General features: G+C 56.2%; 2 protein-coding genes across 7 annotated transcripts in view; both read right to left on the bottom strand.

Annotated features, from left to right (window-relative positions):
- Positions 1-5,375, bottom strand: part of AKT2 (AKT serine/threonine kinase 2) — a 32,700-nt gene extending 27,325 nt beyond the window's left edge. The window contains exon 1 of the mRNA XM_039510480.1: positions 5,206-5,375. The gene's annotated coding sequence lies outside the window, so the exon portion shown is untranslated. The remainder of the gene's footprint in view (positions 1-5,205) is intronic.
- Positions 5,376-6,460: 1,085 nt separating this feature from the next.
- The window catches only part of C22H19orf47 (chromosome 22 C19orf47 homolog), a 36,331-nt gene continuing 16,015 nt past the window's right edge, over positions 6,461-26,776 (bottom strand). Inside the window, exons 1-10 of one of the 6 annotated variants that reach the window (XM_039510485.1) lie at positions 24,882-25,028; positions 23,069-23,143; positions 19,742-19,829; positions 18,531-18,645; positions 17,187-17,268; positions 16,445-16,579; positions 14,284-14,439; positions 12,970-13,040; positions 10,240-10,644; positions 6,461-9,601 (exon numbers count right to left, since the gene is read on the bottom strand). In XM_039510485.1, coding sequence (XP_039366419.1) covers positions 9,584-9,601; positions 10,240-10,644; positions 12,970-13,040; positions 14,284-14,439; positions 16,445-16,579; positions 17,187-17,268; positions 18,531-18,645; positions 19,742-19,829; positions 23,069-23,087 — 1,089 coding nt within the window. In that variant the 5' untranslated portion in view covers positions 23,088-23,143; positions 24,882-25,028 and the 3' untranslated portion in view covers positions 6,461-9,583. Of the gene's footprint in view, positions 9,602-9,905; positions 10,645-12,969; positions 13,041-14,283; positions 14,440-16,444; positions 16,580-17,186; positions 17,269-18,530; positions 18,646-19,741; positions 19,830-22,246; positions 22,404-23,068; positions 23,144-24,881; positions 25,029-26,776 lie in introns of those variants that run through there. The other 5 variants (XM_039510481.1, XM_039510483.1, XM_039510484.1 and 2 more) reach the window with 5 other exon arrangements.

Genomic DNA, 26,776 nt, shown 5'->3' with positions numbered 1-26,776 from the left:
CGGCGGCCCTGGGAAGCAGAGGACACTGCTTCGTGGCTTTCTCAAAGTCTGCAAAGAGTCACTCCCCGCAGCCCAAGGCAGCTGGACACGCTGCAGAGGGTTGCTTTGCTTTCTTGCCCCAGACAGACTGCGTCAGCACATTGCACCCTAAGGGCCGAGAACGCGGGAACTCGATCCCACAGGCGGGCAGCCTCCCCTGGCCAGCGGCATACTGGAATTCCACAAGCAAATTTCACGGGATTCAGAGGCCTCTGGACCCACATGCCTAGATCTGCGAACAGCTTTGATGTTAAACACTCCAAGTGTTACTCCAGGCTAGTTAAAGCCTGAGGCTGGGAGCAGGGCTCCCCTCTCCGACTCACGGCTGGGAGGGCGTGTGGGCTACGAGTCACGCCACCGACAAGAGGCAAGATCTGTGGATTCTGCAATGTCCTGGGTAGTCACTTCCCCTCACTGTGCCTCACTTTCCCCATCCCCTTGTGTGGCTCTTCTAGCTGCAAAGAGCAACGCGCCCCGTGCCGGTGAGTTACTGATTCGTCTCGGAGCTGCACTAGGAAAAACACCCCCACAGCATTACTCAGCTTGTCCATTACAAGCGTTAACACAGGTAAACACGCGGTTACCAGCTCCTCCTACTGCACCTGCCCACTCGTTAGTACTGACGCGCTAAGAACCCAAGCAATGACAGGGACCACGCTTGGCTGTCGCTTGGGGGGGATGAAAAACCCACGCCCCACGACAATGTCGGAAAGCGTAGCCAGCGCGAGGCTGACAGACAAATTCTTCTGCTGACCTAGCTACCAGCTGGCGGGGAGCTGGAGTCTATGACCAGGGGAGAAGCCCTCCTGCCACCGCAGCAAGTGTCTAAGGGCGTGTTGCCGCTGTGTCAAGTCGAGACAAGTGCCACGTGTCACTTCTGAGTGGCGACAAGTGTGTTTTCTAAGCCAGGTTCTCAGGACCATTAACTGACTGCTCCTCCCACGCCAGCCCGTCAGATACAGGGACCCCTTCGAACAGAGCGACACTGACCAGCCCCACTAACCATTACCTCAGATCCGCTGGCATCTCCGCACCTCCCTTCCCAGCTCACTTCCTGATCCCATCCAGAGCCGTGGAGATGCGCTGGCTGGGTATCCCGCTGACAGAGAACGGTAGGGACAATTCAGACCACACAAGCAGAAGCCGTGGTTTACATTCCTCTGGAAAGACAACGCTCCTACAGAGCCTCCATAACCAGCTGGCTCAGAGCACCCTGGGATGCAGACTGCAGGGCAGGACAGGTATTTGGAAAAGATCCTGTGCACAGACCTGCACAAAGTTCCTATGAACAAAATGCATCATTTATAAAGGGAGGGTCTATTTTCCCATTTACTCCTTGTCCTGAAAATTCACCCAGCCTAATCGCCAAGTCTGCTGAGCAGCTCTGGCCCCAAATTGATCACAAGTGCCTCTGCGCTGCAACAGGGAACATTTCTGAAAAATGTCGTAATCTGACCTTGAACCTGTTCTCTGATTAAAGCACATTTCTGTTCTCCAGACAGAAATATCTTTCATTACAAATCTTCCTTTGGCTCAGTGCTCTTTCTGCCCAAGATCCGTGGCTTCTTGGCGGGTTCCCCGGTGAGCCGCTATTTAATGGTAATAAGCAATCACAGCACATGGCCTTTCTACAGCCCTGTGTTAGAGGATCTCACAGCTTTCCACACATTAAGCAAGCCATGCACCTCTCCTTGGGAGGCAGATGATAACCCCCAATGGTAAAATTAAGATGAGACAAGCTGTGTGACTGTGGGCAAATCAAATCTGGCTGTGCCACTGAAACAGAACCAAGGAGTCCTGGCCATTAGACTTCACCATCTAACCATTAGACTTCAGTCCCCTCCCAGAGCTGGGGAGAGAACCCAGGAGTCCGGGCTCCCAGCCCCTCCCTCCCCACTTAAACAATTAGACACCACTCCTTTCCCAGAGCTGGGGAGAGAACCCAGGAGTCCTGGCTCCCAGTGCCTCCTGCTCTAACCATTAGACTTCACTCCTCTCCCAGAGTGGGGATAGAACCCAGGAGTCCTGATTTTCCAGTCCAGACTCATTTTCCGGATGGCTGCCATGCTTCAGGAGGAGCGCGGGGAGGTGAGCATTATTAAAAGGACCATGAAGAAGCTGTACATATTCCAACAGCTTTACCTGTTCCAGTGGAAAGCTGAGAATCCCCTCTCACATTCCTGCCCGTTTCTCACCAGGCCAGCTCTAGTTACACACTCAGCTCCCACTGGAAGAGGCCAGTCTCCAATGAAAAGCAAACAACCTTCATTGCTTACAACTGACCCTTGACTAAGTTTGGGGCAGACACTGCATCTGGCAAAGGAGAGCCCCCATTCACCTCCACAAGACCGCACTGCACCTCCTTCCCCCCTTGCAACTCCGGCCTGCCAAGCCAAAGGCTGAATAATTATCCGGAGAGCGGTGTTTTTACCACGCTGCAAACACTGAAACACGAGTGTTTTGCTCAAAAGTGCCCACTGCAGTCACTGCCTTCAGAGCGGACAGACGGACACAGTTACTATTGGAGGCAGTGCAGTGCATTGGTGGCAATGCTGGACCAGCATTCAGAGAACCTCGCTCCTGTTCCCAGATCTGCCACTGACCCGCTGCAACCTCGGCTGAGAAGTTATTTCACCCTTCGGGGACTCAGCCGCCACTTGCGCCCTGGCCCTGTCTTGTCTTGGCGTGTCAGCTGTTTGGGGCAGGGTCTGTCCAGCACAATGGAGCTCTGACCTCAGCTATAACCAAATCATGGCGCCTACGAAAGGGACAGCGTCAAACCATTTCTAAAGTGGAAAACCCAAGCAGCCAAGTTCCAGGAAGCTCAGTATTAACTTAACCCCCTTCGTATTTTAAGGCCTATGGAAATCTGCTTTTCTATATTTTTCAATGCCGCTGCAAGCTGGGATTTCTAATTCAGCCTTATGTACAGTGCAGAGCAAGACTGCACCTGCTGCCCAAAGCACACACGTAAGATGGGAACAAGCAGGAGAACATCAACTGCCCACTCTCCAATTCTAACCTGCCTGCCAGCAGGCGGACAGATGTGTTCTCAGAGCCCTGACCGGGATTTGGAGTTATTTTTCGTATATTGCCGCGTTTATTACACCGCTTCCCCAGATTTGCTATCGAGGGATTCTGATGACAAGAAAGAAGCCACAAGAGTGAAGAGCAAGTGGTTCTCAGCCCTAGCACTGGCATGCAGAGATACAAACACAGCCTTACAACGTGCCCACTTTGGGGGTAGTTTTAAGGGTTTATGGTTTCCAAGTGGCAATGAAAAACAGAAGCCAAACACTAGTTTCAAAGATTTGCATCTCTACCACGTCCTACATCCTGTCCTGTGGATAACACGGCAAGGAGCAGATGCTTTCAAAGAAGTTTTAGTGACAAATAGCAAAGACTTTCTCTTGGCGTGTGGGAGGGTTAAGTGACACGGGGATTGTCCGTAAAGCACAAAGGGTGAAAGCGCCAGGGACAGCTCGTAACACACATTCCTAACAGGATGTGCCCTTCTCCAGGGCCCCCACGCTTGTAACAACCAATGAGATTTTCAAAGGAGATCTGGGGAGGCAGGTGCCTGAGCGTGTCTGGGACTGGGGCAGGAAGGTACCTCTAGCCCCGATCTAGCAGGGCATCCGGCAGCACAGGAGAAAGCGGCGTCCGGGCGCCTTCAGGATGGGAAGGTGCTGCCGAGGGGCACCGGACAGGCAGAAGCATGTGCTGGAGAAGGGTGACGGCGCAGGGGAGCGGGTGGCCAGTGCAGAACCCTGAGGTGCCCTGGAGAGCGGAATCACGTACCGGAGCCCCCGCCCCCAAACCCTCCCCCTGGAGAGAGAAACCCCCAGCCAAGTTCCCTGCTGAACTTTCCAGGGAGAGACCCCAGCCTGCACCCCCCGCACCCCAGGGGACAGGCCCCCCCCAGTCCAGCCCCCACTCCAGCCCGGCCCCCCCAAGCCCCGGGGAAAGAAGGCCCCCCTCCCCCCCAGAAATCCTCCATCCCCCTCCCCCCCCGCAGCACTGCCTGGGGAGCCCCTGCACCCCGGGGACCCGGGCCCAAGGAGTCTAGCCGGTTCCATCGGGAGAAGGGGAACGGGGTGCGCGGGGGTGGTACCATCACAGGGCGGACAGGGAGATCCCGGCTGGGACCGGGCCGGGGGACTGGAAAGTACTATGGGGAGTGCGGGCAGGGGGCCCGGGCGGTACCATCACGGAGGGGGAGTGCGGGCAGGGGGGCCCGGGCGGTACCATCGCGGAGGGGAGTGCGGGCAGGGGCCCGGGCGGTACCATCGCGGAGGGGGAGTGCGGGCAGGGGCCCGGGCGGTACCATCGCGGGGAGTGCGGGCAGGGGCCCGGGCGGTACCATCGCGGAGGAGTGCGGGCAGGGGGCCCGGGCGGTACCATCGCAGAGGGAGTGCGGGCAGGGGCCCGGGCGGTACCATCGCAGAGAGGGAGTGCGGGCAGGGGGCCCGGGCGGTACCATCGCAGAGGGAGTGCGGGCAGGGGCCCGGGCGGTACCATCGCGGGGAGTGCGGGCAGGGGCCCGGGCGGTACCATCGTGGAGGGAGTGCGGGCAGGGGCCCGGGCGGTACCATCGCGGGAGTGCGGGCAGGGGCCCGGGCGGTACCATCGCGGAGGAGTGCGGGCAGGGGCCCGGGCGGTACCAGCGCGGGAGGGAGTGCGGGCAGGGGCCCGGGCGGTACCAGCGCGGGGAGGAGTGCGGGCAGGGGCGCGGGCGGTACCAGCGCGGGGGCAGGGGGCCCGGGCGGTACCATCGCGGGGAGGGAGTGCGGGCCCGGGCGGTACCATCGCGGGGAGTGCGGGCAGGGGCGCGGGCGGTACCATCGCGGGGAGTGCGGGCAGGGGGCGCGGGCGGTACCATCGCGGGGAGTGCGGGCAGGGGCGCGGGCGGTACCATCGCGGGGAGTGCGGGCAGGGGCCCGGGCGGTACCATCGCGGGGAGGAGTGCGGGCAGGGGCCCGGGCGGTACCATCGCGGGGAGTGCGGGCAGGGGCGCGGGCGGTACCATGGGGAGTGCGGGCAGGGGCCCGGGCGGTACCATCGCGGGGGGGGCAGGCCGGGGCGCGGGCGGTACCATCGCGGGGGGGGCAGGCCGGGGCGCGGGCGGTACCATCGCGGGGCTCGTTCCGGGGCCCGGCTCCCCACCTGTCACGGGCGCCCCGGGCTCCCTCGGCGGCCGCTGCTCATCCCGGTGCCGCCTCCCTCCGCGCGGGGCCCAGCTCCACCGCCGCGTCAGGCCCCGCAGCACCCGCGCTCCCGGAAACCCCTCCCGCCGGGCTCCAGTGCACCGGAAGCGGGGGGCGCGAGGGGACCCGCCCAGGGGCCGCACTGCGCAGAAACGGCGGGACAGCGCGCGCTGCGCATGCGGCCAAGCGGCATCGGCCGGCCCCGCCGCACTGCGCCTGCGCGGACTTGGGCCCCAGTGCGCCTGCTCCGCGCCTCTCAGTCTACCACGTCCGCACGCTGGCAGCGCAGCACCCCTGGTGGGCGGGACCCCGAGAGCCCCGCCCCTCGGGCCTCGCCATAGATTTGCATAAATTTCCATAGCGCATAATTGATTTTGGAGCAGCAAACAGGGTGTTGGGCTAATGGTGGGAACAGGAACCCCGGCGTCCGGGGGGGGGGGGGAGCAGGGCCCGGCCCCCATCACCAGCTGCCAGCAGAACCCCGGCGTCCGGGGGGGGGAGCAGGGCCCGGCCCCCATCACCAGCTGCCAGCAGAACCCCCGGGTCCGGGGGGGGGGGAGCAGGGCCCGGCCCCCATCACCAGCTGCCAGCAGAACCCCAGCATCCGGGGGGGGAGCAGGGCCCGGCCCCCATCACCAGCTGCCAGCAGAACCCCAGGGTCCGGGGGGGGGGGGAGCAGGGCCCGGCCCCCATCACCAGCTGCCAGCAGAACCCCAGGGTCTGGCCCCTCTCGCCAGCTGCCAGCAGAACCCAGGGTCTGGCCCCTCTCGCCAGCTGCCAGCAGAACCCCAGCATCCGGGGGTGGAGCAGGGCCTGGCCAGCTGCCAGCAGGACCCCGGAGGTCAGGGGGGAGCAGTGGCCAGCTCCTCCCACCAGCAGAACCCTGGCATCCTGGAGGAACTAGGGCCCGGTCCCTGGGCCAGCTGCCAGAACCCTGGCATCCTGGGGGGAGCAAGGCCCTGACCCCCACCAGCTGCCAGCAGGCCCTCCCAGGCACTCGCCCCCCTCCCTCAGACACACACTGCAGCAGGGTGCCCGCAGGACTCATGCTGCTGTGCTAACAGTGGCTGTGTGGATGTTGCCACCTGGGCTGTCAATCTCAGGGAGGTGGGGGCACGAAAGCCTCAGCTGCATCAGCCCCACTGCATGAGGTTGTAGGGGGACTCACCCCCGCCTCCCCCGCTGTGCAGACACCCAGAAAGAGAAGTTAACACTGAAATCAGCCTAGGGATCCCATGTAGGAGTGTTTGCTACAGTGCAGTTGCAACACATCACAATTCTTGGGTAGCATCCTACACACTTGACAGTATCTATTCCATACATCCCTTCCTCGCCCCAGGGCAGGGTGGGACACAGCAGATGCTTACCAGCACTGCTACCCTACCCCTTGGCACAGGAAGCAGAGAAGGCAGCCTCCCCCGCAGGGGAAGAGAGGGGCAGAACTCAGCAACATTCTCGGTAAAGAGCTCGCTGAGTGAAAGCAGCACAGGGCGGGAAGGATGGAGCAACAGCTGTGAGGGCAGGTGGGTTAGACAGGTCACACCAGCTGCTCAGAACGCTCCCTTCTTGCTGGGGGATCTGGCGAAGAGCAGGAGCAGGAGGACAAGTGTTAATTAAAACCCTCGGATTTTCTTTTGCCAGGCGCCGGAGGAGACGAGTCTCACGCACGCTGGTGGGCAACGGCGTGGTAGTTTTGGCCCAGGGAGCACAGTCAATGGAAAACCTGTTCAATAAAGCACAACCCCCCACCCCCGCACAACTGCTAGGGGTAAAACGTTTTGAGCATCCTGGGCAGGAGGGGGCGGGTTAGTCTCTAGGAGCAAGAGCCGGATATCTCAACCTGGGCCTAGGACCCCGGTCCCTGCCCCCGCCCCCAGATTTGCCAGGGCCCTTCCTTGGGCAGGTCACCGCTGCACTCTGGGTAGCAGTTTATCTGCGAGAGGGAGTGGGAGGGTAACATCCACCGCTGTGCAGCCCTTTTCACACTGAGGCTCTGGAGGTGCTGAGTAGGTCGACAGTACTATCCCTAGCCGCACAGGACCCCAGACCATGAATCTTGCTTTAAACGCAACCAGAGGGATTGCCGAGCAGCAGAGATCCATTAAAGCCCAAGGAGGGGTGAGAGGAGTATGGCTTTTTTTATGCTTTATTGCAACAGCATGTCAAATCCTTGAAGAATCCCGGCATGTGCCCTGAGTGCATTACAGAAATCTCTACCACCTCCCGGCGGCTGACTGCACAACGTAGCCTGTGCGCAGATTTCATTCTCCTCCTTAAAAAAAGTGTTTTGCCTCGAATAGTCTAAAAACATTCAGAACACGGACCCCTCCTTTCGAAAGCACGACGAAACCCCCCAGAAATGGGTTATGCCAACTTTCCTATTGTGTCTTGGGGGGGCGGGGGGAGGACACACCCAAACTTCCCTTTCTTGGATCCAATGACCCCATCCCCTCCCCTCAGAAACAGCCTGCAGCAAAGAGTCCCCCAGCAGAACACTTGTGTTTTAAAGCCGACGGCACCTGCAAAGCGGGTGTCACAAGAAAAGTCAGCGCTTCAGAACAAACAGAAAGGCCAATACAGGCAACCACTTAAAAACCGATTCTAAACTAGACAAGCTAAAGGGCTGCAGTAAACCCACAGCAAAAAAAGGGACAGGATCTCCTGAGGAGACCTAAACCAGAGACATTAAACCTGCGGTTTGGCTTAAGAACAGTAGATAAAAGAAGGAAGAATTGTTGTTTGGATTAACAGTCAGTCCTTCAGGCCAGCGCCTCGGCTCAGCACCAACACACAGAGACCTGAAGCCACCCGACGTGGCAGGCTAACACAGCCCTGGTTTTAGGGCACAGGTGGTCCACAGCGACCACCGCATTTAATCAGTTGGTAAGGAGGCCAACAGCAGCCACTCATCTTTGCTCCGGTGCCACGTCCCGCAGACGCTCCCAGCCAAGACGGCTGGGGCCAGTCCACTCTCTTTAGCAAGATAACCCACTTAGCACGGACCTAGGGCTCCTTATCCGAATATCGTGCAGCACTCACCAGCGGAGGGTGGAGGAGTGCGGCTGCATGCCACGCTCCAGGTCTGTGGGCTGCATGTGACCACCTTAGTCTGGGGCTCCCGCAGGGAACCCCTCTCGGCACACCGCCAAGCTTTGTCTGGGAACTCCTCACAGCTGCCCAGCTAGCCTGACAGGCATTAAACCCCGTCCGTACTTGGGAGGAGCAACCCCTTTTCGTGAGGGGAAGACGGGAGCACAAACAGAGCCCTCTGAACCAGCCGGCCCACAGCCTGACAGCCCACGACTCCCCACGGAACAGGACAAGCTGCCCCTGCCGTATGCTATATTCTGCCCTAGAGAGGAGAGAGGAGCTTGCTGTCAGGACTCAGCCCTCAGCCTCTCTGCACAGGCGTCCCCAGGAGTGACAGCACCAACTGCACCGGTGGCTCTTTGATACAGACACGTGTCCACTCGGCACGGGGGCCACCACACAGCATGGGAGTGACCCTGGCTCCTGTCCCAGGCTGACAATGGGCTAGTCTCCCTACACAAAGGAGTCCTGCCTTTTAGGAAGGGGAGCAAGGCCTGTTGCCTGCCCTGGGGACAGAGAAGCTGAGAAGTAATCAAGCCAAGACATCTGCCATGTGCAAAATTACTTCACTGCTGAATCTCTGTGCCACCCAAAACCAAACCTCGCAGCACGAGGGGGCTGAAATCCCGTCAGGAGAGGGCAGTTATGCTGCCTCCTGGAAAGCAACGCCAGTATCTAGCCTCTGGGGACGAGGCCGATTGACTCTGAGCTGGGAAATCCCAAGAGAAAGCCGGCCCTGGGCAGAACTGTGCTTCTTTTACACCTGAGGGCAACTGGCCACTGAAGTCTGAACAAAATATCTCCCCATCCCCCACAAACAAAATATTTCTTCTTGAACTGGCCAAACCAATCCAGGCCACGCATACTCTTAGCATGTTCCTGGCAGACTCTGGAGCTGCCCACGGACCTGTTTGAATCCATGCCGCACTCAGAGTGCGAGATCTGCCCAGATGCGGGGGGAACCGCATGCCTGGAATACAAGTGTAATGCTGTACTGGCCGAGGCAGATGGAGTGATGCTAGCACAGGGACTCAGAAATGTTTGCACAAGAGCAGGTGTGAGGAGGAAGGAGAAGAGACATCTCCCGTGGGCTCAGATTAATACTCTTGGACTGACAACATTCAAACAGGCTGGAGCCCTTCCGTTTGGTTTTATAGGTTGCTAGGAAACCCTCTTAGGCTCAAGAGTTCCAGCACAGTGTCCCCGCTCCGTATTATCTCTGTACGGAGACCTCGAGATGCTACTTCCTAGATACAGGCAAGAACCTGCAGAGGGAAAAAGATAGAAAAAAAAGAATAGAAAAAAGCTTTCAGTGAACTTTAGCGCTGGTGAAAGGCGCTCGGCCGACGGCCTGGGAGAGGAAAACCCTGCGTTAGCCAGAGCCCAGGCTGCTGCCGTGCCGCAGACCCACTGCGGGGAGGAGGGGAGTAGTCGCCATGACCCATTCTCGCCTGGTCGTCTCTGCTGAGGCCTCCAGGCAGGGGGTGCACAACTCACACCAATTGCGATGGTTCTGGTTTGATGTCGGCAGCCACCCTGCAAGAATCCCAACTCATTTCACACAGCGGCTTGTGCCCTTTGAGTTTAATGGTAAGGAACGAGCCAGGAGCAGAGCAAACGCACACTCCACTCAAGCCACGCTGGGTCTGGGCCAGGCGCCCCGATCCTGCCGAAGGAGACAGAGACGGGTCTCTGGGGATCCCCCCCACGGGGTTTCATGCACGTAACGAGAGCGGTAACAACGCAGACAAAGGACAAAGTGGTTCGGACACTCGCAGCCACAGAACCAAACCCTCCAGGTGCTGGTCACCGATCAGTCTGCCTTCTTGCCCAGTCTTCGAAAGACACTAACAGTCCCTGTATTGTCCATCTGAGCGCTATAGATTTCGCTGGTGCTGCTTACCTTCGCGCTACCCAAAGTCCTCTTTAGCGTGACCCTGAACTGCGGCGCAGCCTTGTTCTTCGTGCTGGTGACGCTGCTGTCCTGGGCCTCGGTGGGCAGGGAGGGCTTGCCCAGTCTCTGGATGACGCTGACTTTGGACGCTGATTCCGGCTTCTTTTCCTTCACCGCCAGGCTGGAGCTCTTGTTGCCAAGTCGCCGAATGGTCGTCACAGCTGGTTTTGCCTCCGAGCTCGTGGCTTTTGCTTTGATGGTTACTCCTGGTTGGGCACGTTCCTTGCGTAAAGGCTTGGAGAGCGTCTTCAGGACCCCAGCATACTGCAGGACGGAGCAGTCGTCGTCACTCTCCGTGGCTTTGTCCTCCTCCGCCTCCAGCGCGTCCCCCAGTCGGCTGAAGACCCCTGTCGGCTGCAATGCACCACAGGCATTAGTAACACATGGCCAAAAGGAATAAAAATGGGGAGGCAGTGTGGCCTAGTGGGCCGAGCACTGGACTGGGACACAGGTTGTGTTCCCAGCTCCGCTACCTGCCTGCTGGGTGACCTGGGGCAGGCAAGTCCCCTTCCTGCACTGTGCCTCGGTTTCCCCAGCTGGGGGACATTATAGAGCCTCTCTTGCGATGTGCTCCAAGACGCACTGACAAGACGTGCTAGATCAGAGCAAGGGATTATTCTTCTCCTAAAACAGAGCACGGTTGGTAAAATATTCTTCCCCTTCATGTTCACTGGAGAGAGCCATACAATTCCGGCGGGTTAACAGCCACACAACCACCTTGCTCTGACGTAGAACACGAGATCAGTATCTAGCTCAGAGCAGAGACGGGGAAACTGAGGAACAGAGGGGCATGACTAGCCCAAGGTCACTCCGAGGTTGGCGGCAGAGCTGGGAACAGATCCCAGGATTCCCCAATCCCAGCCCGGCCCCACTTTCTGTTTCAGGTGCGTCTCAGGTTTTGATGTGAATGCGCTGACAGTGACAGGCATTAACGGACAACCAGAGAGACTGTAGCCCTGAGGATTAATCTGTTGTTCTGTATGAAATGTCTTTTTGATAAATTTAAGTATTTGATGTAACAGGCTTCTAGATTTATAATGCAATAGCTGTAATGCAAGAAACCTACAGGTCAAACATCCTGTATGACACTAAGGCAACTTTAGCATATTTTAGGACCCTTACTCAGAAAAGTGACAATAAGACAAAATGCCTACGCAGATGTCTGGAGACCTTTAACTGAACCAATAACAGTAAAGGGTGGAAAAAGGGATTTTTGCCCACAAATCTAACAAGTACACCACAAATGCGTACATACCTGTCATTCCTACGCCCAGAGATCTTAGCCTATGAGACAAGTGTACCCTAACCTTTCCGTGGGGGAAAGATGAAATTTGGGCATAAGAGGAAGGATTTCCAATAAATGCTCTATAAAAGGTGAAATAAATCACCATTAGGCAGGCGATACACCCACCTATCTGTTCCTGTCTACTCTTCATCGCCTCCACCCCCATCTACGTATCGACGCCACCCATCTACGACGGCTATTAACTATTAATAGGCCGTAGTATTATTTTTTCAAAACAGTAAGGGAAAAGGGATTTAATCTCCCTCATAGTTCATTTTAATTAAAGCATTTAGTATATATAGCGTTAAACCAGAATGCATACAATAGCGTCCTCTATCGGAGGTGTGAAAAACGCCCAAAGTGCTGCTGCACTACACAGAGTGAGCTTATAACAGTGTATTGTCATAAATCTCTCTCTCAAAGAACTGTGATATTTTGTAACTTTGTAATCTTGAACTGGTTTAACATTTGCTTATGATTTCACTGAATTTAATAAAAGGTCTGTATGATTATATCTGTCTCCGTGTGAGCTCCTGTCGTAGACCCCGAAGCTCCTTTTATAAACTCTGTGAAGCCTGATTCAGGACGAACTTTATCTTCTGATCAAATATATTGGCGAGCCAAACCCATACTAATTAATATCCAATTATTATTATTATTACTACTAATTAAAAATTAATCAAATAAAATGAAATTAAGTGGCTAAATTACACCAACCCTACTAACCCACCCCAAATCAGGCTACAAGACCCAGGTCCTCCACCTCCAGAACAGGCAGAGAAGCGTCAGGGGAAGTGCTTCCCCTCCCCTCCCCTCCCCCCAACATGCACCCCATGGCCCAGAGGGGACATATTTAACCCCCTCTCTTGGTTCAGGCTGCCAACAGGGACGCAACGTATCGTGGTTATTTCTGTGACGCGAGCACCTGTCCACTAGGAACGGCTCTCAGACCGGAATCCTTTCACCAAGGCCGCAAACAGCCCGGGAGCAGAGGGCTCATTCTCTCGGCTTTAAAGAACACCGGCTGTAGCAGAAGTGACCGATGACCCCTTCTCAGCCTTTCGACCGTGGCTGCGGATCCTGAACGAATTGACGTGAAAGCAATGAAGGCGGCTGTGAGAACAGGCACAGCAGCGATGGGCCCCAGAGCGGTAACACCGAGCTGGATGAGAAGGAGCTCTGGGAGCCCCCACAAACCGCATTTCAATCCTGCCTGTGCAAAGCGCACATGCCTGCCTATGACACCAGGAGCCAGACTGTCCCACTCTCATGGTGAGCCATCCCGGGATTTCAATGGGACACAGAGCACAGCAGGGGACTTCTGGCCAGGACGCAGGGCCCTCTCTGACAAGCTAGTCAGGTTCCACCGCCATGGAAACACCCTTCCCTCTCACCTTATTCCCTGTGGTTGTGTCTGCCTTCATCTCAGCTCCCAGCCGGTCAAACACAGACGTCCTGGGCACACCTGGCAGCAGCCAAGACGAGAGAAGTGCTTTCAGGCTTCCACAAGAAGGAAACTGGGGAAGGTTTTACGAAAACCCCACAGGGCATCCTGTGGGCTGCGAGCACGGTTCAGCAGGAAATGGTCACCTTGCCCTCCCCTGCCCATTAGCAGCACATGCTGCAAGCCCTGCTGCAGACGGTTCCCCACTGACATCCGACGGAGAATATTCGACACGCCTCTCCCACTCTTCCTTCCAAAGGTTCACAAACAGCTGCACAGCCCTCCGGACATGCAGCCACCTCTGGAGTGGAGCACGGCGGCCAGGGTACAACATGCTGCTCGACACTGCGGTAAAGGAGCACTTGGCCAGGATTCTCTCAGAAACCAGCCAAGTGCTCTCGGGCTCTCTGTGGGACTCTCAACAGGACCTTGGCTTTCATGGCTGCCTTGAAAGTCCCACGTACACGAAGGCCTTTAACTGTACCAGCGCACCCCGTCATGTGGACGCAGTGCCCGGATGCTTTACCCCAGTACAGCCATTGCCAGGTGGGGCGAGGAATACGCTGCGCCGGTACGAGGCAGCTCTGCACCACACATGGGGTTGGACCAGCATTACCACACTGTTAATGATATCACACCCGCTGGCACCAAACCCATGTCTAGATCAGACCTTGTGTGTGTGACCCCAGCGTGTCAGCCTCACGGGGCTGGTTGGGTGCGGCTCGCCCCCCTTGCTAGTCACACGTGCTCGCTGAGCGGGCGTGGAGAAGGAAGTACTGTTCACCTGCCATTGTAAAAGCGGGTCCTAAGCACCAGGTCTCTGCTAACCACCAGCAGCCACATTCGCTGCAAGACACCAGGGTGCAGGCAGTGCAGCTGTAGCCATGTCATTCCTGTGATACTAGAGACCAGGGGGTGAGAAAGAGAAGCACAGAGCCCTCCTTCGGGGCAGGGAAGGTACCCAGAGCACCACAGCTAACGACAGGGTGGAACAGCTTGGTTAGCATAAGTTGCTAGCACAGATCGTAAGACTGAATGTGCTAAACACTGTTCCACCTTGCACTTTGCTGGGACGCTGAGAGTTCCTTTCCCAGACGGATGGAGGGCTCTGTGCGGCTCGAAAGCCGCTCTCTCACCAGCAGAAGTTGGTTCAATAAAAGATATGGCCTCCTCCACCTGGTCTCTCTTGACGCAGGGTTCGTCAGTGTGCCAGCTGGCTCTGGGGAAGACACACACACACTTTGCCAAGGGGCTAAGAACATACCAGGGGTACCTTTTGCTGCCTGCTGTTCCAGGATTTTCTTAGTCCTGGGCGTGGTACCTTTTGGCATGTTGATGATGTACTTCCCTTCCATCTCCGCTGTAACTCGCCGTCGTTTCACCGGGCCCACCAGGCTCTCGTCCGCTGGATCGCATAACGCTGGGGAAAAGAGATCAGACTCTGCTAGCTCCAGCTTTACCCCGTCAGCTCCCGTGCTCTAGGGATCCCACTGGATAAAGCATTTTCCTTCCAGAGGCTCGGTGGCAGAGGAGTCAGTATTTAGGGATGGATTAAGGTATGGCAGCCCAACAGTCACTTTACTTTGTGTCCTAGAGCTGCTGTGATGCACTCTCTGCTCGCCAGGAAGCCTGCAGAGGAGGCAGCTGCTTGGCCTCAGGGACTGGCAGATCCACTGCAGATGAACAGATTGGGGAAAGGGACCAGCCAAAGCCCACTCCGGATACTGCATCCCACGCTGGACTTGGGTCCTTTCCTGAGCCGTAGTGTCACTGGTGACCACACTGCACTGCTCAGGAGTGGATTTGGTAGAACTAACTGAAGTCTCCACAAGGAGACCTCACTCCAGAGCTCCCACTCTACTGCTTCATCTGCAGAACCAGGGCAGGGCTGCAGGCTGCTCTGGGTGTGCCAGTTCAGCTGGGAGGAACCGGGGCTCGGCCGTTTGCCCCGTTCCAGCCGGTCTCCGCAAGAACTAGTCTGAGCTCCTCGTCCATCCAAAGAGCTTTGGGGAGATCATTACATGGCCCAGAAGGTTCCCTGGTCACCACTCCTGCCCAGAGGCCTTTACGCAGATTTAAGAACATGGTTGGGTTTAGTTCTGTGGCCCTGTTTTTCCACCATATTCCTTTCTTACAGGACCCAGCTAATACAAAACCAGAGTCGCTAAGTACATTCCAGTGGTGGACTTCGGATCAGAACAACTGGCAGGAACCCCCCCAAAGTCGCCGCGCAGTGCAGCTCACCTGTGACCCAGCTGCCATTTGAGTAGGACTTTAGCATTAGCAGGCCTGCCAGCCGTGGGACTGACATCCCCTGTCCAACCAGGTACCATGCGGGGGCAGGCCCCCCTCCCCCTCCCCGGCCGGCTCGCTCTGTGCTGACCATGCAGTCCTTGGCTCCTCTGCCGGGAATACTGACAACCACCTGCTGCTGTTAGTGATGGGGAATATCTGTCCCCTAGGACCTGGACTGAGACCCCATTGACGGATCTGGAGTTGCCTGTGACGATCTATGGATTTTATATGCTCTGTACGTTTGTCTGAGTACTGTTATGCACACACTGCACTAATTCAGTAACCGGGGGGGGCAGGGAAACAGACGACAGCCCAGATACGAGCCCCATAGCAAACACCCCTGACATGCTGCTACTCTGCCAAGCCCAGCTTTCCCAGGACTGCGACACCCAGCTCAAAAGCCTGAGGTGGATTTAAAGAAATAAGCTCCCTGGAGGGGAGACAGTTAACGGGAGAAACTGCCCCTCGATTTCCCGAGGCTGAGGCTGACGAGGAAGCTGAGTCTCTGCCAAGGGAAGACGAGCCTCTAGGCAGGTCAGCTTTGGGCTGTTTTAAGCTCTACTCTCCTGTTCGGCCGGGTTCCCTCTCCTGAGCTCAAACAATGCTCAGCGCTGGTCACAAGCCCCCCGAGGGACAGACCTGCGGCTCCTGAGGTCAGTAGCACCTGCTGGGCATAAGCACAGTGCCGCAGCCTTGTATCCCAGCCTGAGAGTGGGAGTCTCGTGAGGGAGTAGGTGCACTTGGAAGAGACCACAAGAGGGGAGAGAAATCCCCCAAACCATGACACCCACCAACAGCCACTAGATGGCAGCACCTCTAGGCTAGGCTGGCTCTGAACTGGTGACCTGGAAGTGGGAGGTTGTGGATATAATGGCAATCTTGAGATTCCCCACTCCAATCATTTAGAGCAGTAATTTACATTTACACAGCACCTTACAGCCCCATATCACAAAATAGAATCAGTAATCACACAACTAGACAGAAATCACCTTGCGCACCACTGAAACCCAACCAGCTCTGGGGTGGAGCACAGCAGCTGGTAAGTAGCTCACAGCAACAGCACATAACACTTTAGAATAATGAGAAAAAGAAGCGCTCCCAATGCTGCATTTCACAGGTTTCCCTCATACCTGCTTTTGCATTCTTCACAGCCATTTTGTTGGACACGGTAACAGAGATTTTGGACGTACTGGTGTCAGGTCTTCGGACAGGGGTGGCAGGTGGCGAATCTCGGCTTAAGCTGTTAGCGATCATACGGGTGGCGGCTGGAAGGCAAGAATAGCTGGTGACGAAGCAGAATCAGGCACCAGTGACGTATTCCCAGCGTACACGATGGAGCAGGGCTCCTGTTCTGCTCCCCAAACCCCAGGGGCTTGCTCAGGCTGAGAAGGGGCTAGCCCTGCCCCGTTAAACAACGGAGTGGAGCAGAGGACGATGGGTATTACAACTGCTGCCTACACCCCGTAACGCAGGACAGCCAGCAATGAGGTCATTTGCCAAGCAATTCTAGTACCATATTCATAAAGACAAGAGACTGTGTCCTGGGAGTGGCCAAAGAGGGGCCCAGACAACGGCACCTCCTTTGAATACAGAAGAGCAGCCCAGAGGCGACATCAGGCCTAGTGGGAATCACCAGCCAGACAGACTCAAGCGAGCGCATCTACTGCTGGGGCCTGTGGTCCCCATGGGCTGCACGTCAGCACTGGAGATGCAGACAGCTGCCAGGTGCTCCAGCGTATGTCGATTAGGTGTGACACTCCATTTCGGAGGAGACGGAGGCTAAGCTCAGGTGTTCCGGAGGGGGAATGGGGAAGAGACCTGATTTACGGAGAGGGCCGAAGCTCAGGGTCGGTCCCACGGGCCCGTACTTACCGCTGGTGGCGTTCCTGCGGAGCTCTGACTGCATACTGGGCTGGTTGGAGGACACCGATTCAGTAGCGGCCTTGCACATCTCCTAGAAGAGACCAAGGCAATTTCTCGTCAGACAGGCTTTCAGGGCAGCGTTGCTCTCACCGATAGCGTGGCGGCAAAGCCCCAACGCGACATGAGGGCTCCGTTCAAGCGCAGCAAACACCCGCATGGTTCTCGGACTCCCCTCGGGATGGTTCTTAGGGCTGAAGCAGCACGGAGACCCGGCTACCTCAGACGGACAGGACGGCTCCAAACAGCCAATACAGCGTACGAGCCGCTTTCTGCCCAGAGATTTGGCATCGGAATGAACTAATGTCTGGCACTTTCAATTCTTCCCCTCACCTCTCATGAGTTCAGCATTCACTGGGGAGTGAGACGTGTCTAGCGCTCAGAGAAAGGGGCCAGAGTCAGAACTCCCGGGTTCTATTCCAAACTCTGCCAGGAACTTGCTATGTGACTCCAGCCGGGTAGCCTCATGGTGCTGCCTCGCTTTACCCCATAGACAAAACGGGGGCATAGGCTCCCCTCCTACGCCGCCGGACTGTCATTCAGCCTGGCCGTGTGGGTTCAGAGCCGGCAGAGAGCTTTACACAGAAGGTGCGACAGGAACGTGTTAGGACACTAGGAAGGGTTTCATGGGCTGCCACATCTTTGAAATTCATAGCTATTAAGGCCAAAACGGACCACTGTCATCCAGTTTGGCCTTCTGCACAACACAGGCCAGAGGGTTTCCCCCAGTGAGTCTTGGATCTACCCCGGAAGTTGACAACTGAAAGAAAGAAGAATCCAGCCTTGAGCTGAAGTCCCCAAATCCTGGAGAATCCACCATACTCTTTGGAAAGCTGTCCTGATGGTTAATTACCCTCACTTTCCAATGTGAGCCTTGCTCCTGGTAATAAGGTAATAAAAGGTAATAATTGGAGCTATACCAATCTCCTAGAACTGGAAGGGACCTCAAAAGGTCATCGAGTCCAGCCCCTGCCTTCACTAGCAGGACCAATTTTTGCCCCAGATCCCTAAGTGGCCTCCTCAAGGATTGAACTCACAACCCTGGGTTTAGCAAGCCAATGCTCAAACCACTGAGCTATCCCTCCCCTCCTGGGGAAATCCAGAGGCATTCCCAAAGGGCAGAAGTCACTAAAGTTTAGAAAATGTGATTCCTAGAATATTTTACACCCTGTGGTTCAAAGACCTGGCACCGAGCTCAGGTTGTCCACACAGAAAGAGCCTACTTGAGCTCACACTGACAAGGAAGCACATCCCTGCCATGACCAGTGCAAACCAACACACTGACAGACAGATTACCTGTCTGTAAACAACTTTAGCGTGCTTGAGGATAGCGATAATATCCCCCACCACCGTGATCCCTAGCTCATTCATGATCTCCTTGTTCAGGTCCAGCAGCATGTTCTTCTGGATTCTGTAGAGAACAAAGCATGGAGCAAAGACTTCATCAATGGGTAAAGACTTTCCATGCCCTACCCTGGAGGATCTCAACGCATTTACAAATTAACTGACCCTCATGAACCCCATGCAAGATAATTAAAGTACGAAAAGCTCATATCCCAGCTCTGTGATGGAGGGCAGCAGCTGGTAACAGAATGCAGCTAGGCTTCACAATGCTGGAAGTGGAAGAGAATCAGGTGTCCAATTAATAGTTAATGTAACCAATTAAGCAGACTGGAATTTGGCCAGGACACCAGGGCTAATACCTTTTCTTTCTCCTGCAAAATAGATCATGGGATCTTCATGCCCACAAGTGCTGGGAAGCTCAGGGTCAGATCATCTGACCGAAGTCTCATGTGTCACCCCTGCTGGGTGATCAAGGAGCGCTGCTGACAGGCTGGAGTGAAGACCTCCGTCCATTCCTCCCAGCAAAAGCCTATTGGTGCAATGTGAGCTGTACCCTCCCTGGGGCCCGGGACTCTGCACAGAACGATGGGGACTAGAACGGCTAGGAGCAAGGTTCCGAGGCCAGACGGGACCATTGAACACTAGTCTGACCGCCTATAGAGCACACGCCAGAGACCTGCCCCACATTAATTCCTAGAGCAGAGCTTTTAGAAAAACAGCCAATCCTGATTTAAACTGGCAGTGATGGAGAATCCCCCACGACCCTGTAAGATGTTCCAATGGGCAATTATCCTCCAACAATTAATTACCCAAGAGACTCTTTAGTGGCAGACTTGTCCCTCCCACCCAGAAAGTAAGTCCCTGAGACAATGAATACTTCACACACACAGGGCTAGCGACAGCGGAAAGGTATTTTAAAGGCAGCCTGTCTTCTCAGCAGCACCTCTGGAAAGAGGGGACCTGAGGCAGGGAGCCAGGAAGTGAGTTGTTCGCAAGCACCGAGGGCGTCCCATGTCTAGAATATACCCCCCTCCTTTCGGGTATGCTAATGAAGACAGAAGTCTGTAACTGAGACTGCGAAGCGGTTTTAGTCCCGGACATTCGTGCCCAGGATTTGTTTTAAGTGACGGAAAATTGCTGCCCGCGTCTCACCGCAGCCTCACCTGTTATCCACAAACACAACTGCGTAGTTGACAGCAGGGCCTGGAGGAATGCCAGCTTCCTTAAAGAACTGAATCCACTCGGATGTAGCTGAATGACGCGAGACACAAACAGAATGTGATTGAACTACCCGCAGTCTGTAACCAGGCAGAGATGCGCCAGGAGCTGCATGCCCCGGACTCGTCATCTTGCCAGCCAATACAAGCAGTGCCAGTGACAACTGCTTGAGACATGGAGAGAGGGAGACGAAACCCAGAGAAATCATAAATCCCCATAACGCGATGGCCGGGGGACGATCCTGAAACCACTGCCTATCGTGCTGGCCAACATGGGCTCATCGCTGCCTGGCTGCCCTCTCGTCTGACACTTGCACTGTTTACTCATTGGGGCAGGCACCGTCGCTCTGTTGTGGCCGTACAGCGCCTACCACAATCTGCTGCATGGCCGGTCACTTCGATTCATCCCTTGGGCTCCTGGCAAGTTGCTACCCTGGCCCTCAGGCAAACCTTTGAGTCAGTGATGAGCTGCCAAAATCTTAACAACCGGTTCCCTACCGGGTCTTTGGCGGCAGGTCCTTCATTCGCTCTGGGTCTTCAGCAGCACTTCGGCGGCGGGTCCTTCAGTGCCACCGAAGACTCAGAGCGAGTGAATGACCCGCCGCCAAAGTGCCACCGAAGACCTGGAGCACCGCCTGGTGAGTAAGCCCCACGTGTTTTTTTATGTTTTTTTTTTTTTAAGTTCATCCCTGCCAGGGCCCTGTCAAAACTGTTCAAATCGGGCCCCACACTTCCTAAAGCTGGCCCCGCACATCGGGGTGCAAAATTGTATCGGGGCCAGGTAGGGAAGGCTGTGCCTCCCAAAACAGCTGTCCTCCCCATCCAACACCCCCCCACGTCCTGCCCCCGACTGCTCCCCTCAGAACCTGCAATCCATCAACCCCACCCCTGCTCCTTGTCCCCTGACCACCGCCTCCCAAGACCCCCCCACCCTAACTAGCCCCCCAGGTCCCCACCTCCTACCTGACTCGCTCCACTCCCTGTCCCCTGACTGCCCCGACCCCCTCCACACCCCTGCCCCCTGACAGCCACCCCCCGAAACTCACTGTTATATTTGGAGATGCAGTCAGCTATTATTCAATACGTATGTAGCCAATAAGTCAGATTTAATAGTCTTTATTGGATTCTGATATTTATTGCAAAATTGAACTAAGTGCTTTGATGAAGCAGCTTTTACAAGCACTAGTATGAATTGAAGCTAGCAGTTACATTAATTTAATCTCTGTTCTGTGCATATGATGAAAAGCTTGGCAAGAATTAAGACAGTAGCCATGGCAAATGTTACAGAACACCATTGTGGGGTAAGGGATTATATAGCTACTGCCAGTGGCTGTAAACAAAAGAAATGATATTTTAACAGTTAGCAAATGAGAAACTATAGTATTTCCATTATTATACAAACAGGTCTTAAAGTCATTGCCTTTCTTCCTGATGTGTTAAAAGCAATTACATTGATTAATAATATTCAAAGACAAGTTTTGTTTTTCCTAGTCACAAAGTGTAAAGGACAGATCCTCTTTAGAATGCTGGGTGATCTAGTCTTACCATTATCTCTCTAGCTATTTTTCTATGTAAAACAAGTTACATATTTAATTAACCCTGTCTGAAACAAAGAGACAGATTAACATGAATAGATAATATAGGCTTTAAAAACAGAACTGTAGACTGGAGAAAATGAGGCAAAAATAGAAAGGAAATGTAGAGGAGAGGGTTTTGCTAGGGGAACAGCTGCTATTATTTAGAACATACAGACAGGGAACTCACTGCCACCCTGGGATCCCAGCCCTCTCCCCCTCCCAGCCTCGTCACCCCACAATTCCTCCCCCCACGAGCCTCATCATCCCCTGATTCCTCCCCCCTCAGCCCCGTCACTCTGATTCCTCCCCTCCCCTTCTTACCTTGGGCTCCACTGGCTGCCAGCTGCAGTGTGATTCCCCTCACAGCAGCGGCAGCTGCTGCTGGGAGACAAGACACCTCAGCTCTGTGCAGCTGAAGAGCCGAGAGTCCTTTGCTCGAGCGCTACCTTCCCCCGGTTTGCCCCGCAGCCCCCCGAGCCTCGTCACCCCCAATTCCTCTCCCCCCCGAGCCTCATCTTACCTTGGGCTCCCGCAGAGTGATTGAATCAGCTCAGGCAGGAGAGCTGTAGTTTGATTCAATCAGCCTGCCGGAGCCCAAGGTAAGACGAGACTCGGAGGGGAGGAATTGGGGGAGACGAGGCTCGGGGGGAGAGGAATTGGGGTGACGAGGTTCGGGGGGCTGCAGGGCAAACGGGGGAAGGTAGCGATCGGGCAAAGGACTCTTGGCTCTTCAGCTGCACAGAGTCGAGGTGTCTTGTCTCCCAGAAGCAGCCGCAGCTGCTGGCTGTATGGTAACCCTAACAACCGGTTCTAAACCGGCTTCTAAATTTAGCAACCGGTTCATGCGAACTGGTGCGAACCGTCTCCAGCTCACCACTGCTTTGAGTCCCCCAGTGCTGCTTGGAGAGTCCTGAGACGCCCACACAGCAGCAGGGTCAATCAGTAGCAAGCAGGTGCCTTCCTTCCCTCCCTCTAGTCAGTTTCGACTAGCTTCAACATTATTCTTTCATGAAGATGTTGGTGTTACTTCTCTGGGGGGAGGAAAAGAATCAGTGGTTGGTTAATCTTTACCAGCCACAAATTATCCCATAGCTGTTACTGAAACTGCTTCATGGCAGCTTCCTTATCCCTCAAATTCATAGTCATTTGGAAACACAGAGAGGAGAGACACACCTAAATTAAAGCGGCATATCATCGTCAGCCGGTACATTTCAGCGGAAAGCCTGGAATATATTCTAAAATCAGGCTTCATGAAGTAAATTGAGAATGCAACAAATTTAATTAAGAATTAAAATACAAACTCTTCACAAGCCACCCTAGAGGTTATCAGAACTGCAGAAGACTCTAAATAACAGCAGGACATTATCCTCGATGAGTCACGGGCTTTATCTCTGGATTTCCTGGCCTTGGGAGGTTTCAGTCATGATCCTAATGTCACTTCAGTATCTCTCCTGTGGTTTAGGGCACAGATCCCCGGCACCACATGCTGAGCATTCACAGCTGCTGTCAAACATCAGCCTGGCTGCTCATGCACCAGCCACTGAATTCCTCTGACATTTGAATATGCCACAAAAGTTACCGATAAAATCTGCTCTTCTGAGCGCCTTTACGCCGGGGCTATTGTCTTACCGAGATCTCCGTTTACACAAGAAGGGGGATACCTTCCAAAATCAAAATATCATCATTTCAGACTTACCCATTGTAACTGACACCATTGTGGGAAATCCAGAAAGACCCCCGGTGGGGCCTGGCTCTCACGGTGCTGAAAAGCCTGCAATGAAACAACATATCATTACGGCAACTGCACTTCATGGATGACGCAGGCAGAATTCCAGTGCTGGCATTCATGGAACAAGAATAGCCCGTTACCCACTCCCAGCCCAGGAGTTTAAAGCACAACACCCCCCGTCTGGTTCTACAATGGCGGCTCTTATGACGCAAAGGGATTTTTGACTAGACCACGTTAGGCTCCTGTCCTTTGTCCAGGGCTACAAATACTTCAGTGCTTCTGAAAGAGGCAACTGCAGAGGGCAGAGACAGCACCTGGAGAGTGTGCAGACGCAAATGGTGACAATGCTAGTCAGCTTTCTGCAGATCCTGTCGCTGGCTCATCACTTATGGGCATTTTTAGAATCATGATCTGGTTGCTAAGATTTCCTTCTCTCCTGCAGCTTGTTTCCCCCTCAAGGTCATTATCCCACCAGGGTCTTGTTATCATGAATGTCTGCTTGGGACCAGCGCTGCCAGGGAGTTCAGACAGGTGCCTGCTGCTCTGGAACAGCACACGATGACTTGAGCAGGTGCTTGGGGAGCACGTTCGCTCACCTGGCTGGGACTGAAGAACTATTTCCCTATTAGAGAAGGGGACAGCAATTGCCATGCTTGGGCCAGCGAAGGACAGTTACAAAATGGCTGAGCTGCGGCCCCAGGAATCAATAACTAGAAGCCGCTCACAGAGCTTCCTGAGGCTGGAATCCTAGGCCTGGAAGGGGCCTCGAGAGCTCAAGGCAGAAGGGCTCGAGCTCAGCAATCCCTGCTGCCGGGGCCCACCAGGATTCCAGCTTGGCCAGCAACACCTGCTGGTGTGGTGGGGCCAGTGCCCAGGTTCAAACCCCTGTGCTAGGAACACAAACTGCTCAGTCTAACACAGGAGATCAGGACCCCACGGTCTCTGCCCCACAACCTTCCTCAAATCCCCAGGAATTTCTCCCCTAAAATCCTCAGTAGCCATCTCCCCTTCCACGCGCCGAGTGAGTTCCTCCCCAACAGTCCCCCCAGACACCCCACAGTCCCAGTGTCTGCTCCTCAAACTCCCCCTCAGACACCAGCTCCCCCATAGAGCCTCGTCACCATGGCCCCCACCCTCCAAACTCCCCCTCCCCATAGAGCCTCGTCACCAGGGCCCCCGCCCCATCCCCGCCCCCAAACTCCCCTCCCCATAGAGCCCCATCACCAGGGCCCCTGCCCCATCCCCGCCCCCAAACTCCCCTCCCCATAGCCCCCGCCCCCAAACTCCCCTCCCCATAGAGCCCCATCACCAGGGCCCCTGCCCCCCAAACTCCCCCTCCCCATAGCCCCCCCCCCATCCCCGCCCCCAAACTCCCCTCCCCATAGAGCCCCATCACCAGGGCCCCTGCCCCCCAAACTCCCCTCCCATAGAGCCCCATCACCAGGGCCCCTGCCCCCCAAACTCCCCTCCCCATAGAGCCCTGTCCCCACGGCCCCCGCCCCAAACTCCCTCCCCATAGAGCCCTGTCCCCACGGCCCCTGCCCCCAAACTCCCCTCCCCATAGAGCCCCGTCCCCACGGCCCCCGCCCCCAAACTCCCCTCCCCATAGAGCCCCGTCCCCACGGCCCCCGCCCCCAAACTCCCCTCCCCATAGAGCCCTGTCCCCATGGCCCCCGCCCCCAAACTCCCCCCCATAGAGCCCTGTCACCATGGCCCCCCATCCCCGCCCCAAACTCCCCCTCCCCATAGAGCCCCATCACCACGGCCCCCGCCCACTCACCGCTGCGCTCCCCACGCCGGCCCGGCCCGGCCCCTCCGCTTCTCCCCGGGGCCAGGCCCAGCCGGAAGCGCCGACCAGCGAGAACAGGAAGCGGCCTCCGGCCCGCGCGGAGCCGCCTCTAGGCGGCGGGGAACCATAGAGAGCGGGGCTGCCTCCGCACCTCCCGCCCGCCGCCTCGCTCCGCGCCTGCGCGGACTGAGCCCGGTCCCTGGGTTCTCCCAGCTCGGGGGGGCTGGGAGCCAGGACTCCTGGGTTCTATCCTGGCTGGGGGGGGGGGCGCTGGTGGGTTAGAGCAGGGGGGGGCTGGGAGCCAGGACTCCTGGGTTCCATCCCCGGCGCTGGGAGGGGAGTGGGATCTAGTGGTTAGAGCAGGGGGCTGGGAGCCAGGACTCCTGGGTTCTGTGTCCGGCTCTGGGAGGGGAGTGGGCTCTATTGGTTAGTGCAGCAGGGGGGCTGGGAGCCAGGACTCCAGAGAGGGGAGGGGGTGTCACGGCGTCCCCGGGCGATGCTCTGGAACTGCTCCCCACCAAGCCAGGCAGGACTCTGGGGAGCCTCCTCTCCCTCGGAGCAGCCTGTCTGCAGGGCAAGAAGCTCCCACGGCTTCATCTCCTGGGTCTCTCCTTGCCCTGTCCCATCTCTCTCCATAAGAGGGAGTAACCGCACAAGAAAACACCTGCAAGCCAGGCCACAGGGCTCCGTGGGGCAGCCCAGGAATCACGGGAGAAGGGCAGATTAGGAAACTGTAATGGTCCCATCCCGGCCGGCTTCAAATCTGTGACTGTGCAGTTCACACATGGCCGGGGACTCTGTTGGCCACAATGGAACCATATTGGTTGATACCAGCTGAGGACCTGGCCTCTGACCTGTGAGGAAAGATGGGGATACAGAAATCCTCCCTACCTCTGTCTGATAGGATGGCCCTGGCTGGGTCTGTTCACCTCAAGGGTGCTGGTTTGAATGCAGACTGTAAATTATTCCTGCTGCGTGGCTCAGTTCAGTTCCCATGTCATGCCTGGACACCACAAGCTTGCGGGGGCTGGGGTTCCCCCATGGCTCATCCATGCTCGGGGGGCTCTGGTGGGGAGGCAGGGTTTTGTGAAGGCACATGACATGCACACATGGGGGTTGGGAGTGCCATGTGATGGTGGGGCTGGGAAAAGAGGGGCCAGTTTCAAGGGAGACCAGGCTACGTTGGTGTGACACCCAAGGGCCCAGGAAGGACTGCAAGCTGGGCCATGTGGCTACCAGACAAACACAGGCACTGGCCTTTGTGCACTTAGCAAAGATCTCTCTCCTACAACCTGGCTTGCTGCGGGTGTAACCGGGAGCTGCTGGTTCGAATCCTGACTCACCAGGTGTTGCTTAGTCCCCGGTGCTAATGTCACTGCTCAGTCCAAACCCAGAGCAGATTTGGGTGGGTGCTTCCTGAGCTAGTACTAACCATCAGATGCTGAAATTATGAAGTGAGCCCAGTCATCACTTCAGTTGGGTCAAACAGCACAGAGCAGGGGGGACCGGCTGCGTGTTCCTGCCTGGGAGACAGGGCCTACGCCCGGCGTGCTGAGGCCACGATCCCTGCCGGAGGCCCCTACGTGCTCATAATAACAGGAAAGAGCTCGCTCTGGCGTTTGGGTCGGGGGCCAGCCGACCGAGCAGAGAGGCAGTTATCTCAGGTCCTGGCCACAACGTCACAGAGAAGGCTCCATCCAGCACCCTCCCGTCAGCCCATGACACCAGCCTCCATCGCCCGCCTGTCAGAAGTTCAAACAAGCCCCTTGGTGCTTTCTCCGGTGCTGCCCCACGCGCGCGGGAGGAGCTCCCCGTGAACCTCTGCAAAGTGGCCTCCTGAAAACTCTCCTTTGCCCAGAAACACTCGGCAGTGGCTAGGTGGGCTG

This window comes from Mauremys reevesii, linkage group 22, assembly GCF_016161935.1.
Source record: "Mauremys reevesii isolate NIE-2019 linkage group 22, ASM1616193v1, whole genome shotgun sequence".
NCBI lineage: Eukaryota > Metazoa > Chordata > Testudines > Geoemydidae > Mauremys > Mauremys reevesii.
This window is presented reverse-complemented; position numbering and strand designations above follow the sequence as displayed.